Source organism: Nomascus leucogenys, chromosome 4, assembly GCF_006542625.1.
Source record: "Nomascus leucogenys isolate Asia chromosome 4, Asia_NLE_v1, whole genome shotgun sequence".
Classification (NCBI taxonomy): domain Eukaryota; kingdom Metazoa; phylum Chordata; class Mammalia; order Primates; family Hylobatidae; genus Nomascus; species Nomascus leucogenys.
Genome location: NC_044384.1, coordinates 55,618,699 through 55,633,954, shown reverse-complemented (window position 1 = coordinate 55,633,954; position 15,256 = coordinate 55,618,699). Strand labels below are relative to the sequence as shown.

At 41.4% G+C, this 15,256-nt stretch overlaps 1 protein-coding gene across 5 annotated transcripts in view; it reads right to left on the bottom strand.

The window, feature by feature from the left end:
• Positions 1-15,256, bottom strand: part of OSBPL1A (oxysterol binding protein like 1A) — a 239,526-nt gene that overhangs the window by 62,380 nt on the left and 161,890 nt on the right. For 4 of the 5 annotated variants that reach the window (XM_012506331.2, XM_030810631.1, XM_030810633.1 and 1 more), the window contains one exon: positions 509-665. In XM_012506331.2, the coding sequence (XP_012361785.2) occupies positions 509-665 (157 nt within the window). Of the gene's footprint in view, positions 1-508; positions 666-14,687; positions 14,710-15,256 lie in introns of those variants that run through there. The other variant, XM_030810632.1, reaches the window with a different exon arrangement.

The window sequence follows — 15,256 nt, the reverse complement described above, 5'->3', positions numbered from 1 at the left end:
TACTAATGTTATTAGACAGTATAAAACGGGTATGTTCAGCAAGTCCTGGGTCTTAATAAAAGTCTTTGTTTAAATTTAACTAAATTGCATCAAGAGACTAGCAATATTGCCACTCATTCTTAACAAAACCAACTAGAAGATCAAATGGCCAGAAACTAAAATAGCAATGGAAGGCAGAGTCATAAAAGATGTATGATGAGAAAGGGCGCATAGGATCAGTTTCAACAGGTAGTTCTGAATAACCTTTCTAAATCACCAACTAAAGGATTTACGTGCCCCTCTAAGAACATGATTGCTAAGCCCATGTGCTCTGTTCCTACAATTATAGATGATTCTCTTAAATGGACAGAGAAAAAAAGTGCTTAAGTTAAATGCTTTCTTTGAGGTGATATAGCAATATAAATCCCCTACACGGGGAAAAATGAAGATAAGACATATATTTCTTTATGAATCCAAATGTACTTTATCGTAAAAACGCAGCAGTGACAACTGTCAGAGGCGATCCTACCTGTGTTTCTTGATGCCATTGGAGAGAGCATCTCCGCCACCACAGTCTTTTTCTTCAGACATTCTGTGTTTTCTACCGCCCAAATGCTCTCCTTCCGCTTCAAAGGAGTGTGCTGTCACTGCTTCCAATCTACTCAGGGACCGCTGGGACTCGGAATCTGTGGCAGAGCAGGTTCATAGTTAATGAATTGAACTTGGGTGCGAGGCTTCGGTAACAATGGATCCCTCCCTTCATGCTTCAGGCTTTGAAACCTAAGCAGCCTACTTTGTCCCTCAATAATCCATCCGTTAACTACCTCCTCAGGGATTTCACAGAACCTGCACCCAATATAAGGCTGAAGTGGATTTATCAGACAGAGGTACACTTATATAAGCTTACAAGTAAACAGATCTTACATAGTAAAAGACATCTCCAAAGATTACCCAGTTCTTTAAGAAATCATATTCAGTGGTTGCCCCCAAAATTTCCACCTCTTTCTTCCCTCACAAAGCATCTTAAGTATACCTTCCAAAAAATTTTTAATTTTTAAAACTCATGTATAATGAAAAAGCTGTAGTAGCTAGCTGTCCTTATGAGAAGTTTAAATTACATCCAATACTGTAGACATAAAAGCAAAGTAATTTTAAAATACTTTAAAAAGGTCGGGTCAGTGGCTCACACCTGTAATCCCAGTACTATGGGAGGCTGGGATGGGAGGACTGATTGAGGACAGGAGTTCAAGACCAGCCCGGGAAGACAGCAAGACGTCATCTCTACAAAAAGTTTAAAAACAAAAAAATAACAGCCAGGTATGGTGGTGTGCACATGTAGTCCCAGCTACTGGGGAGGCTGAGGCAGGAGGATCGCTTGAGGACAGGAGTTGAGAGACTGCAGTGAGCTATGATCACACCACTGCACTCCAGCCTGGGCAGAATGAGACCCTGTCTCTATACAAAAATTAATAAAATACTTTTAAAAATACTTTTTCCAGGATGATAATATTTAAATTCTCAAGGACGAAAGCCCGAAGCATCCCTATAGTAATTGTCAGGCAGGCATTCTTAGGATGGAAAAGTCACATTTCCAATTGGCTATATATTCAGAGTGGTGCCATCTGCCAGTTTGGGAAGAAGATAACACATTTTTGTACACGACAGTAGAGTTTTTAGGCACTTTCACAATCTTCATCTCTTTTGAGCATCACAAGGATGCTTTAGTGGAGGTGAGGTAGGACAATGTGGTTATTAACAAGCATGCTAATGGTCTCTCATGGCTTGTGAGTGGGCAAGACAGGATTTGAACCCAGGTTTTCTGACTCCTTGTTCAATGTTTTATGTATTTTGGCTCAAAACAGCAGTCACTCAGTCTCCATCAAACTTTAAATGGTGCCTGAGTTTTTTATTAAAAGGGAAATTCACGATGACCTCCAACTTCCCATCTTAAGCAGAGGACAAGCCATTCCCTCATCCTCAGCTCTAGGAAAGGCTCTGATACACATTCCAGCAAACTTCCTATTTCAATAAATTTATCAACAATCTGCTAAATTTGTATTATAGCTAAACTGGTCAGGAAATAACAACGTTTTAGTGCTTTCTTTCTCCACTACTGCATTACATAATTCAGCAAAAATCACAGAACCTTACTGTTACCACATTAGGCTGACTCAGGAGAACAACAGTTGGACCAGCCCAAGTGCAGGGTAGATAATGCACCTTGAGCTCTCAACGCCGGACCCTATAAATGATCTAAGTTACTTGCAGAAAGGCTTTTAATGTTGGGAAAGTTTTGTTTTCTGTAAATATAACTTTAGTAAAATTTCTGAAAATATAGTTTTTTTCTGTCCTATACCTTATAACAAAGAAACTGATTTTTTTTTGTTTTTTTTTGATCTGGGCCAGGCGTGGTGGCTCACACTTGTAATCCCAGCACTTTGGGAGGCCGAGGCGGGCGGATCACGAGGTCAGGAGATCAAGACCATGGTGAAACCCCGTCTCTACTAAAAATACAAAAAATTAGCCGGGCGTGGTGGCAGGCACCTGTAGTCCCAGCTACTCGGAGAGGCTGAGGCAGGAGAATGGCGTGAACCTGGGAGGTGGAGCTTGCAGTGAGCCGAGATTGCGCCACTGCACTCCAGCCTGGGCGACACAGCAAGACTCCGTCTCAAGAAAAAAAAAAAAAAAAGAGATGGAGTCTTGCTCTGTCACCCAGGCTGGAGTGCAGTGGTGCAATCTCAGCTCGTTGCATCCTCTGCCTCCCAAGTTCAAGCCATTCTCCTGCCTCAACCTCCCGAGTAGCTGGGACTACAGGCGTGTGCCACCATGCTCAGCTAATTTTTTGTACTTTTAGTAAAGACGGGGTTTCACCATGTTGGCCAGGCTGGTCTCAGACTCCTAACCTCAGGTGATCTGCCCACCTCAGCCTCCCAAAGTGCTGGGATTACAGGCATGAGCCACTGCACCTGGCCAGAAACGGATATTTTAATAATACATTTAAAGAGACATTTATTTTTCATTGTCAATTTTGGCAGAAGGAAACAAACTATCATTGAAAAAAATAATTAAAAACAACCTAAATAGTCAATAAGAGGGGGACAGTTGCCTGTCAGATGAAACAAGTTATTAATATTATGTTTACAAGAACAACTTAATGAAATAAGATTGTTTTTAACATACATAATGCTAAGACCAAAAAAAACCAGGATAATGATTTGCAACTCTAAAATACAAGCAAAGAAATAATTTCTCTGCATTGAAGAAAGGCCAGTCTGGTTTCAGGTAAGCAGATGTCTGAAACAATGGGAGCAATACAATGACAGAAGTTTGTTTAGGGCACGTGTAGAAAGAGACAGTCAGTTTTCTGGAGTAGGCACAGGGCTGTCAGGAAAGGCTGCAAAGGAGAGATGGCACAATGGCAAATTTTGAAACAGTAGAAATGGTGCTCGGGCGAAGGTGAGAGAGGTGCTCCAGGAGGCGGCAGGAACAAGATCTGCATCAGGTATGGTAACAGCCATCTTGGGGTGGTGGGGTGGGGGGTGGGTGTGGTTGCGCTCCAACATTTTGAAGTTTGTTTCACTTGAGAAAAATAAAAAATGTAAAAAGTCAAAATAATTTCATCTGTACTGGTCAGTATTATTTAAGGTGCAGTATTAGTTTATGATTTAGAAGTCATGAAAATCATAAAGCAATGAAGCAAAACACCTCAAGCATTTATGCACAGGATAGTGTTTGCAATTTAAGAGACATCAATCATAAGGCAGGGACTTGCCCACCTAAAAAGAATTTTTTTAGCAAAAGCAGATATAAACATTAAACAAGAAACAGTAAGAGCTTCTATGAAGCAAAGACGGACTTCACAGAACAAGATTTCAACTCAGTGTCTACATAGGCTTAAGATCTACGACCCACAAACTCATCAGTCACACTGAGAACCCCTGCGTGGGACCACTGCGCTGACCCCTACGGATGCTCCATCAGATGACAGTGCAAACCCTTGTCCTCTATGATTAGCAGCCCCTGAGTCACCCCCTCGGTGCCCCCTCTTTGTCCTCACTCTTCTCCCTGTCTCCCTGTGCCTCCACCTCTTTTTTCCCCTCCCCTCATCCCCCTCCTTACTCCTCCTCTATACCTTGCTCTCAAACCTCTCGCTATAATATAGTCAGTCTATCCCCACCCTTCCCCTGAAGGGCTCTGAGAAAGGTCACTAATTACTTCCACATTGCAAAGTCCAATGGTCATTTTTTAATTCTTATTTTGACTCATCCACCACATCTGATGCTGCTGAATTAATTCCTCCCTTCCTCATATCTTGTAAGGCCTGTGAAGTGAAGGAAGCATAAGATCTGGTCCCTGCGCATGGCCCAGCAGCGGGAAGTGTTTTGTGAACAAACGAGTTCAGTAGATTTCTCTAGGTGATCAGAGGAGTCTGAATGGGGGCAGTGGGCCACAAAGGAGGCATCAGTCAACTTTACAGAATGGAGAATGTTGTATCAGGAAAGAACTGTAGCCGACGATTGAGCTGCATTTGCTGACAAAGAGTAAGACTGGTGATGAGGGCAGTTACAATACAGGAGCTGTCCCAAGCAATAAGAACACCATGGTCGACAAAGCGAGGAATGCAGTGTGCAGTGAGATGGCAGTGGAAGGCACAGAACGGGTGGACATGAGACTGTGAGTCAGTCTTAAAGCTGACTACATAGGATAAATAAAAATCAAACGCAGGCCAGGCGCGGTGGCTCACACCTGTAATCCCAGCACCTGGGGAGGCTGAGGCAGGTGTATCCCTTGAGGTCAGGAGTTCAAGACCAGACTGGCCAACATGATGAAACCCTATCTCTACCAAAAATACAAAAATTAGCCAAGCACAGTGGCACTCACCTGCAATCCCAGTTACTCGGAAGGCTGAGGCAGGAAGAACTGCTTGAACCCAGGAGGTGGAGGTTGCAGTGAGCTAAGATTGAACCACTGTACTCCAGCCTGGGTGAGACAGTGAGACTCTGTCTCAAAAAAAAAAAAAAAGGCGGGTAGTGGGAAGAAATATAAAATGAAGCTAGGGATGAGGTAGTCTCCCGATACATGGCATGAGGTTCTGTATACTCACTAGAGAGAAATCATAAACTCTGAGCTTTCTAGTTTCAAAGGCAAAGAAGTAAACATCAATTACATGATTTACAGTGCCTGTGAAATAAAAACTAGTTGCTTAAAAGCCAAAGCTCAGTGATTTCTAGTGCAATGAATAGAGAGATGTGGAATGTACATAGTGTGAAATAGTTTGGGCTTACTCTGTCAGTAACAGAGAAACATTCTTGAGAGATTATACCTTCAAAGCCTTGGTCACACCAATCTATCGCTAGTACAGCATCGTTTCACGTGGAGACTCACAGTTCTACAGATATAAAACATGTTTAGCTCAATACCAAAGAGGGCATAGCCACTGTGGAGGTTGCTGATGAAAGTCAAAGCCTATCCATAGAAGTTATTTTCAAGTCTCCCTGTAAAACAAATGAGTGCTACATCTTGGTATCTACGAAGTGATAATTCAATCTTTTTTTTTTGGCTTTTTTTTTTTGAGATGAAGCCTCGCTCTGTCACCCAGGCTGGAGTGCAGTGGCATAATCTCGGCTCACTGCAACCTCTGCCTCCCCCACGCAAGCGATTCTCATGCCCCAGCCTCCCAAGTACCTGGGACTATAAGCGCGCGCCACCATGCCCGGCTAATTTTTGTATTTTCAGTAGTGACAGGTTTCACCATGTTGCCCAGGCTGGTCTTGAACTCCTGACCTCAGGTGATCCGCCCACCTCGGCCTCCTAAAGTGCTGGGATTACAGGCATGGGCCGCCACGCCCCACCGATAATTCAATCTTAAAATTCTGGGTTCTTCGATGTTCCCCTACATATAAATATCAAAATGTTAGTGGGCAATATATTAATGCCTTAGTAGAAAGCATGAAGTAATGGGAAGAGGTGCATCTGCCTCCCATGTGCTGGTTGCAGTGCTCTCTTGCAGTAGGGTGAGGCCATGACACTCGGGCTTTCAGGACAAACAAGGGGAGGCAGGAGGGAGGAATGGGGAGGTGGTAATTAATGGGGATGAAGTTTCAGTTTGGGATGACAAAAAAGTTCTGGAGAGAGATGGTGGTGATGGTTGCACAGGAAAGTAAAGGTTCTTAATCCCACTGCATTGTACACTCAAAAAGGGTCACATTGGAAAGTTTATGTTATATATATTTTACCACAATAAAAGCAAGAACAAACAAACAAAAACCAGGCAAGCATACAAAAACCTGTCCCTAAAAGCCAATGAGCTAGCTATCATGTTGGATGCATGGACTACATTCTGGTCTGGTTAACTCTTACCTCACTGCCAGGAAAACTGGTCGATTTTTCTAGAGCCATATTTTTAAAATTATTATTATTATACTTTAAGTTTTAGGGTACATGTGCACAATGTGCAGGTTTGTTACATATGTATCCATGTGCCATGTTGGTGTGCTGCACCCATTAACTTGTCATTTAGCATTAGGTATATCTTCCTAAAGCTGTCCCTCCCTCCCCCCTCCCCCCACCCCACAACAGTCCCTGGAGTGTGATGTTCCCCTTCCTGTGTCCATGTGTTCTCACTGTTCAATTTTCACCTGAGTGAGAACATGCGGTGTTTGGTTTTTTGTCCCTGCGATAGTTTACTGAAAATGATGGTTTCCAGTTTCATCCATGTCCCTACAAAGGACATGAACTCATCATTTTTTATGGCTGCATAGTATTCCATGGTATATATGTGCCACATTTTCTTAATCCAGTCTATCGTTGTTGGACATTTGGGTTGGTTCCAAGTCTTTGCTATTGTGAATAGTGCTGCAATAAACATACGTGTGCATGTGTCTTTATAGCAGCACAATGCAGCAGAAGGAAGGTATTTTTACAATATACATAGCTAGATTTCAGACAATGGCAGCCTGTCGTTATTCTTTTTATTTCCCACTCCATTTTTCCCTTAACAAACATACACATTTCTATAACAGGCAAAACCACTCAAAAATGTTAGGAAACTTCTGACCCCTGAAAAACAGCATAAAAGATTTATGAAACAGCCCTACATTATTTACTGAACTTTTGATGAGCACTTAGGAAAATCTGTGCAGCCCTGAGTAATGACGGGAAATGGAATACTGTTGATAAGCACTTATTTGTGGGTGTGTTTACTCCCATCTAGTTCCAAAAGGATTCAGGTGACTCAGTCGATGATTATATTTTATAGGGAAACCATCAAGCCACGTGCAGTGGTGTGCACCTGTAGTCACAGCTGCTTGGCAGGCTGAGGTGGAGGATCACTTGAGCCCAGGAGTTTGAGACTAGGCAACAGAGCGAGACCCTGTCTTTCAAAAACATTAAGAAGTGTCAGAATAACACTTTGAAAAACATATATTTTACAAGATAAAATGCTCTAGTTTACAGAAGCATTGAAGGTGGACAGAATCTTTACCTGATTAGTTCCTCAATTAAAACAGCAGTATTAATAGAATTAAAATGTAAAATCCCACAAAGTTTGCTTTAATGTGATAGGTCTACAATGGCCCAGATCTTTAAAGTTCTTTTTGTTTTGTTTGTTTGTTTTGAAACAGACTCTTGCTCTGGTGCCCAGTCTGGAGTGCAGTGGCGTGATCTCAGTTCACTGCAACCTCCACCTCCTGGGTTCAAGCAATTCTCCTGCCTCAGCCTCCCTAGTAGCTGGGATTACAGGCGCCCACCACCACGCCCAGCATTTTTGTATTTTAGTGGAGACGGGGTTTCACCATGTTGGCCAGGCTGGTCTTGAACTCCGGACCTCAAGTGATCCACCCAATTTGGCCTCTCAAAGTGCTAGGATTACAGGTGTAAGCCACTGCACCTGCTCTCACATCTTTAAAGTTCTGTCCATGTTAGAACTCAGAATTATTTTAAACACATTCAGATTGAACACAGTCTCCTTTCTCATCAAAATAGCGTGGAAGCCAATCAATGGCTATCACCAGGTTATGGTGACTTTAACTTTACTCTAGAATTAAGAAGATCCTGACTGCTATGCTCCTTTTTTTAATTGAGAGAACTTTCCAAGAGTTGATTTGTTAATTTTTCCTACTATTAAAAGGCTGAAAGAAGAGGCCATAAAGTTCACAATATAAACATGCCAACAATTCTTGTAAGTTATCCTGATAAGCACTTTTTTATCCTGACCTTTGGAAACCAGCCTGAGAACAAACAGTACACAAAGCAGCAAGATGGGGAAGAACTGTGGATAACGTCCAAGTCACCCTTCCTCCTGTTACTGAAGGTAACAGAAAACAGCCAGGAAACGCACACATGCTTAATTTAATACCTTTATTGTTTATGGTTTCCCACGTACCAGCCATGTTCTGAAAAAGTCCAAAGCAACCCAAGGTACAGCTTAAAATATCAGTGCCAAATTTTTATTTAGCCTTGAGGTATAACTGCATAAACTCAGAAATAGCAGAGTAAATATGAAGAACACAAAGAAAGTAAACACAACCTAACACATTTAAAGTGAATCATAAACTGAAAACCAGGATGAGTCCAGAGGGAGCTGCCAAGAGACTGCTATAATAATTTACTAAGGAAGTGACAAAAGCTTGAAACAGATTCTTGGCAGCAAGCAACAAGAGTCGGAGACATTCTAGACAGATCCTCTCTGAATGATATCCAAGGTCAAAATTAGCCAAATGGTAGGGTATTGCTTGTGACAGAGTTTATTAAAAGTACCGGCTCATCCCCAAGCAACTAAATCTACTACTGTTTTCTACAACTTGTAACATCTGCACATGTAATTGAAGATGAGGAGTTATACAAACCGTAGTGTGTGGGCTGCTGGAAATCTTACGTGGATCTATTTTGGGCTACCAAATCCAGAGCTTCCCAATTTGTCTTGTTTCTCAACATTATTTTTAGGAAGGTCACATTATGCATTAACTCTACAAAGAAAACAATTCTAGAACTAAAGGCCAGTTGCAGAATAATCCATAGTTAGAAAACAAAGAATTTTCATGTGACTTCAATGAAATAAGTCAACATTTACTAAGTACCTACCACACATCAGGTAAAGTGCAAGTTGTTGAAGCAGTTTGGAAAGATGAATGAGATATGGCTGGTGCCCTCCAAGTGTTCAAGATTTAATAGATGTACTCTTACAACTGCTGAGAAATGCTAAAACTGGTTTCAATTTCATGATATATCTATTGGTTTTGCCCATCTACACTATTGGATTTTATGCATTATTCATGCACATTTCAACCAAAATAGCATTAAGGGGAAAGCTTAGCAAGAAAGCCTTTCTAGAGCAACTGATCTCAACATGTTTCTCAAAAGGAAAATGAACACACAGTAAGAAAAATAATGCGTTCTGAACCTACAATATTCAAAGAACAGGAATTTTCCATGAAACTGCTCTCAGACTAGTTACTAAAGAATAACCACCATGAAATTAGTTATTTAACCAGTAATAAGTGTTTCAAAAACAACTCCTTAGAAGATTATGAGAGATTCCTAAAGTCATGTACCTTTAGTTTTCTCTCCTTTAACTAATTTTCATCTGCCCCCTCCCTGGTAGCAAGTATCCTATCTCCAACTTTATTGTAAGCCCCTTGGGAACAAATGTCATTTTCTAATATCAATACTATCTCATCCCTCCTTCCTCCTTGCTACCCATCCCTACTCTCCCCCTACAGAATCCAAAGTGGTGAATATAGATGCATAAAATCACCATGCATTCCTGATTATCTTAGGCTCATTATTCAATATCAATATATTTTTAGGGAGGACAGAAACATCAATGACATTTCTTCAACAACCTGCATTTGACAAGCATTTAGAGAACTCTGATTCTGTGCTATGTACTTCAGGGATGTAAACAGATATGGTCCCTATTATCTTTTCTTCTTTCTTTCTTTTTTGAGACAGAGTCTCGCTCTGTTGCCCAGGATGGAGTGCAATGGCATGATCTCGGCTCACTGCAACCTCCGCCTCCCAGGTTCAAGCTATTCTCCTGCCTCAGCCTCCCAAGTAGCTGGGATTACAAGCATGTGCCACCATGCCCGGATAAAGTCTTTTGTATTTTTAGTAGAGACAGGGTTTCACAATGTTGGCCAGGCTGGTCTCGAACTCCTGGCCTCAAGTGATCCACTCGCCTTGGCCCCCCAAAGTGCTGGAATTACAGGTATGAGCCTCTGCGGGGTCCTATTATCTTACAGACAAAATACAAGGAGGCTATAAAAGAGGTGTAAACTAAAGGAAACACAGAAGAAGCAACTAATTCTGCCTGGAGGAGTCAGGAAAGGCTACCCAGGAGAAGAGATATTTGAGAGCCTTGGTAGACAAAGTAGCAAAAAGAAAAAGCAACACTGATAGGGTAGAAATATATATGAAGAACCACTTTTTTCTTCTATAAAGCATTTCTATAAGCTTATTTGAAGAATACTTTATCCACAGTGGTTTCTCATGATATCTTTTTGTTTCAACGTGCACGGATGTCTAGCCCTTTTCCCAGGAAGTGTTCCCTAACAGCTATATCCGAAATTTCACTTGACATAACCATTTCATTCCTTAAACACACCCACTCCCACACCTACACACACAATGCGGACAAAATGTGATGCTTCATTAAATTTATCTCCTTTTAAATAAGTTTATACAATGGAATTTAATCAAATTGTGGGGAAAAAATCTGTGTGCTTTATGGAGTTTTATGAAATGTTTCATCACTGAGCTTACTGGAAAAATAATTTTCTCAAGCGATCCCAGGGGGGATGCCAGGGGGCTGGAAAAATTCTTCTCCTACACTGCTGGCTCTGCACCAAGGCTTGCTTCACCCACCGTATGAGTAGATTTCCATTGATCTTGCTTATCTGAAAAAGCTTAAAGGGATATGATAAAGGGAAATAGGAAACCACATGGACTTTAGATCTAATGAAGTTATCCCTTTATTTTAAAGTAACACGAGTTAACAACTTTTTAAAAGATTAAACATTTAGTGAAAATATTTTTAAAATTTTTAAAGAAAAGTAACTTGAAAAATCTTTTTTTTTCATACCTTCTCAATATCAGGATAGGCTTGATTTCATCTATCGTCATGATTTAGGGGTTAAAATTAAGCTTCAAATTAAGTGGAGGTTTGTATACTTTTCATTGCTCTTTTCTAACTGTGCATCCAACTGCCTGATATCACTACTGCATCTGAGGCCTGGAGGAGGCACTGGTGCAGTAAGTGGAGGGAACAAGGGGACAAGATGAGTGTGAAGAGGCAGTAGGGTCTGGATCATGTCGAGAGCCTTGGAGGTCCATGAAGGCATCTGAGTTTCATTTTAAGTGCAATGAGAAACCACCGAAGAATTCTAGGTGAGGGAATGCGATGATGTGATTGTCAACAAAGGATCACTACGGCTGGTGTGTACAGGATGAACTTCAGCAGGCCAAGGCTGGAAGCACCAAGATCAGTTAAGAGGCTAGAGGAAAGTAGGTGCAGTGCGTGTCACCATAATGAGAGCTAATATCTGCCAGCCCCTTAGTGTGCCTGGCACTGTTTTAAGTACACTACAAATATGTATTAGTTAATTCTTTGCAATGATCCTATGACCCATTTGCAGATGAAGAAATGAGGCATAGGAAAGTGAAGTAACTTTCCCAAGAGTAGGGGAATTGATAGAGCTTTGACTAAGCAAGAGCCTTCAGCTTAAGTACCTATACTTTTAACTGCTACCCTCCATTAGTAAAACACAGATGAATTCAAGGTATGATTTGAAGGCAGAATGGCCAGGCCTTGATTCTATGTCTCACAGGAATGTCACGAATCACTCCTAGTTTCTGGCTTTAGGAGATGAAAGAGGTGCCATTTACAAAAATGAGGCCAATTCCAGGAGAAATAGCATCTGGGAGGAAGAGCAAGCATTCGTTTTTTATACATAAAGCTGACAGCTGAATATGTAAGTCTCTAGCAAGAGACCGAGGCTGGAGATATAAATTTGGGGACTGTGGCAGTCGGGACAAGGGCTTCCCCAAGACCTCCATGTTCTAATCTCTGGAACCTGTGAATATGTTACCTTTCAGTAATAAAAGGGACTTTGCAGATATGATTAAGTTACGTATCTTGAGATGGGGAGATTATACTGGATCATCTGAGTAGGTCCAATGTAATGCCATAGGTCTTTATAAAAGGGAAGGAGCAAGACCAGAGTCACAGGCAGTCAGAGAGAGACTTCCAAATGGAGGATGGGGCCTTGAGCCAGGGAATGCAGGCAGGTCCCCAGAAGCTAGAAAAGGCAAGGCAGCAGTCTCTTCTAGAGCCTTTAGAAGAAACACAGCCCTGCGGACACCTTGATGTTGGAACTTCTGACCTCCAACTGTAACAGAATATATTTGCATTGTCTACTAAGCCACTAAGTTTGTGGTGATCTATTGTAGTAGCAACAGCAGACTAATACAGGAATTTTAAGTTAGTATTTAGTTATACAATATTGAAAGTGTAGGTGAAGGAAGCAATAACTAAACAAAAGTCTCCTTGAGAAGTCACAAGGAGACGGGTACCAGAACAAATGAGGAAGAGATGGCCTTAATGAGGGGGGATCATTTGTTCTCTTGTAATAGAGTGAAGGAGGAAATGGGGATGGAGGCTGGTGTGTAGAGACCACAGCGGGAAGATGAAGTCATTCCCACATGATGGCTTTGATGATTTCAATGAATTGGGTAGCTAGGTCAACGGCAAGTCAGCACTTGACAGGGCATCTGAGTCTTCATTTTAATGCAGTTTCTATACTGTGCCAAATTATCCCAAAGATTTTTAGTAGGAAATAAGAGTAGCCACAAAAGAGCTACTATGTTCACGCAAATGTAACAAAACTCAGGTGTGCTATTCAAGGCAAGGAGGAGAAAATGCTTGGCACCTGACCCTTGCTCCATTTCCTATAGCCATGGCAGGATGTGCTGATGAGCCCAGGCATTTGGACTGAGCCTCAGGATCCTTCACAACACAGCAATCCACAAAGCAGCAGATACTGCAAAACAATCTGAATTGGCGCTTGAGATGAAATGTATTTGCCAGTCCTGATCGAGGGACTATGGTTCTTTTTCTCTCTTCCTCCCAAAGGAGATGACTATTAAAATATTACTGAGAAACAGAAAGATAGTGGCTGCTAGATGTCTATCAACAAGGAAGGATTAAGGAAACTGTGACATAATTATATCATGGACTTTCATGCAACCTTGAAAAAGAATGAGCTAGAGCTTATAACATTGACAGGAAAGATTTCTAAGACAAGTTGTCAGGAAAAAGCAAGTCCAGGGCAATTACACTGCTCCTTCCATTCATGACTTAAAAAAAAATCTATATATACACAAGCACATATATATGTGATGCTCAAAAAAGGTCTGTAAGAGAGTATATCCAGCTGTTTATCAGAACCTCTGAGGAGGAAAAGGAGTGCATGATTAACTGGGATAACAGGTGAAGAGAATTTCACTGGGTTCTCATGTACTTTTATATTGAATTGTTTAGAATAAACATGGGGTTCTTAAATAAAATTTTTTAAAGGTTTTTTTTTTGTTTGAGACAGGGTCTCATTCTGTCGCCCCCAGGCTGGAGTGCAATGGCACGATTACAGCTCACTGCAACCTCTACTTCCTGGGCTTAAGCGATCCTCCCACCTCAGCCTTCTGAGTAGCTGGGATTACAGGCATGCACCACCACGCCTGGCTAATTTTTGCATTTTTAGTAGAGACGGGGTTTCATCATGTTGCCCAGGCTGGTCTCGAACTTCTGGGCTCAAGAGATCCTCCTGCCTCGGCCTCCCAAAGTGCTAGGATTACAGGTGCTCAGCCACCATGCCTGGCCATAAAGTTTTATTTTTAAAAAAGAATATATAAGACGAGCAACTGAAGTATCTGGGCTCTTTTATATTCCAAGCTCTATGCATTTAGACCTATCATCCCTCTTGCAATTTTCCTTTTTGGATGCTCCCCATAGAAGAAGCACCACTGGACTTGGCACAGGGTGGACGTGTAATAAATGTCAGCAGTCTTAAGTGTCACTCATTCTCCCTCCGACAGGCTAAATACTTCCCTTGCCTTGTCACTCATTCCATCAATCTCAAATCCTACCTTCTCTTCCCAACATGAATCACTCTGTTCACAAATCCTGTATTTAATTGACAACCCATCATCATTATAATCTTCTGTCCAATTGTTCCCAAATCTGGCTACGAAAATTACTTCTTCCCTTTCTTTTACTTCTATCAAACCTATTAATAATGTTCCTATTTGTCTTAATCAATTAATCACTTCCCCATCAATGTACATTCTACCAACATCATTTTCCACGTCCTGTATTATCATACCATTTTCTTCAACTTCCTTAACCTAATCTTCAGTTCTCATCTCTCCTATCTCTCACCATGCTTCCTCTCTTTCCTGTCCTATTATGAATTTGATCCTTTACTTCCAATACACCAAGATTTCTTGCATCTGTGATCAAGTGTTGTGAAACTCAGTAACTGTATATGCTCACCTATTATATATGCATTTCATTTTCTCCCATACAACAATTAATTTTTCTCAGTCCCACTGATCTCCAACCACCCCCTTCCATGTTCCTTTCCCTTCTCCCACCCACATCTGCCTCGAAAAATTTGAAAGTAAATTCCAAAAAGGTCAAAACTACTTAGCAGTACCTCCTCTCATCCTCGAATCTCCATGTGCATTCCCCATTTTTTAGCACTGAGTATCACCAGGCACTGTTCTAACCACTATCTAAACAGAGAAATTCATTTAGTCATCACACGACCTATTGAAATGGACACTATAATTATCCCATTTTAATTATGTGGAAACTACGAACAGAGAGGTCATGGAACATGTCCCAGGTCACACAGCTGGCTAGTGACAGAAGCTCTGGAGTCCATGCTCCTTGCAGAAATGCTATGCCGCCCTTTAGCGTGTGTTTCTGAGGCAAAGTTAAACACCTACTCTTCTCTGCTCCAGACACATGGTGGTCTCACCTCTACTGTGGCACTCAGCATACTGTGCTACCATCAAGCACTTGTGCTTGGTTACCTGTATTCTTTATATAAAGACCTCTTTGAAGACAGAAACTGTCTGTCTCTCCTTACAATATGTACTAATGCCTGGCACTAGGAAATGGTCACCCAGTAAAGGACAAGTCAAATGTGGGCAGTTTTAACAGCACTCTAACCCTAGCCTAGAATACATCTTCAGTATAGGCAGACCGTGATGAATTTCA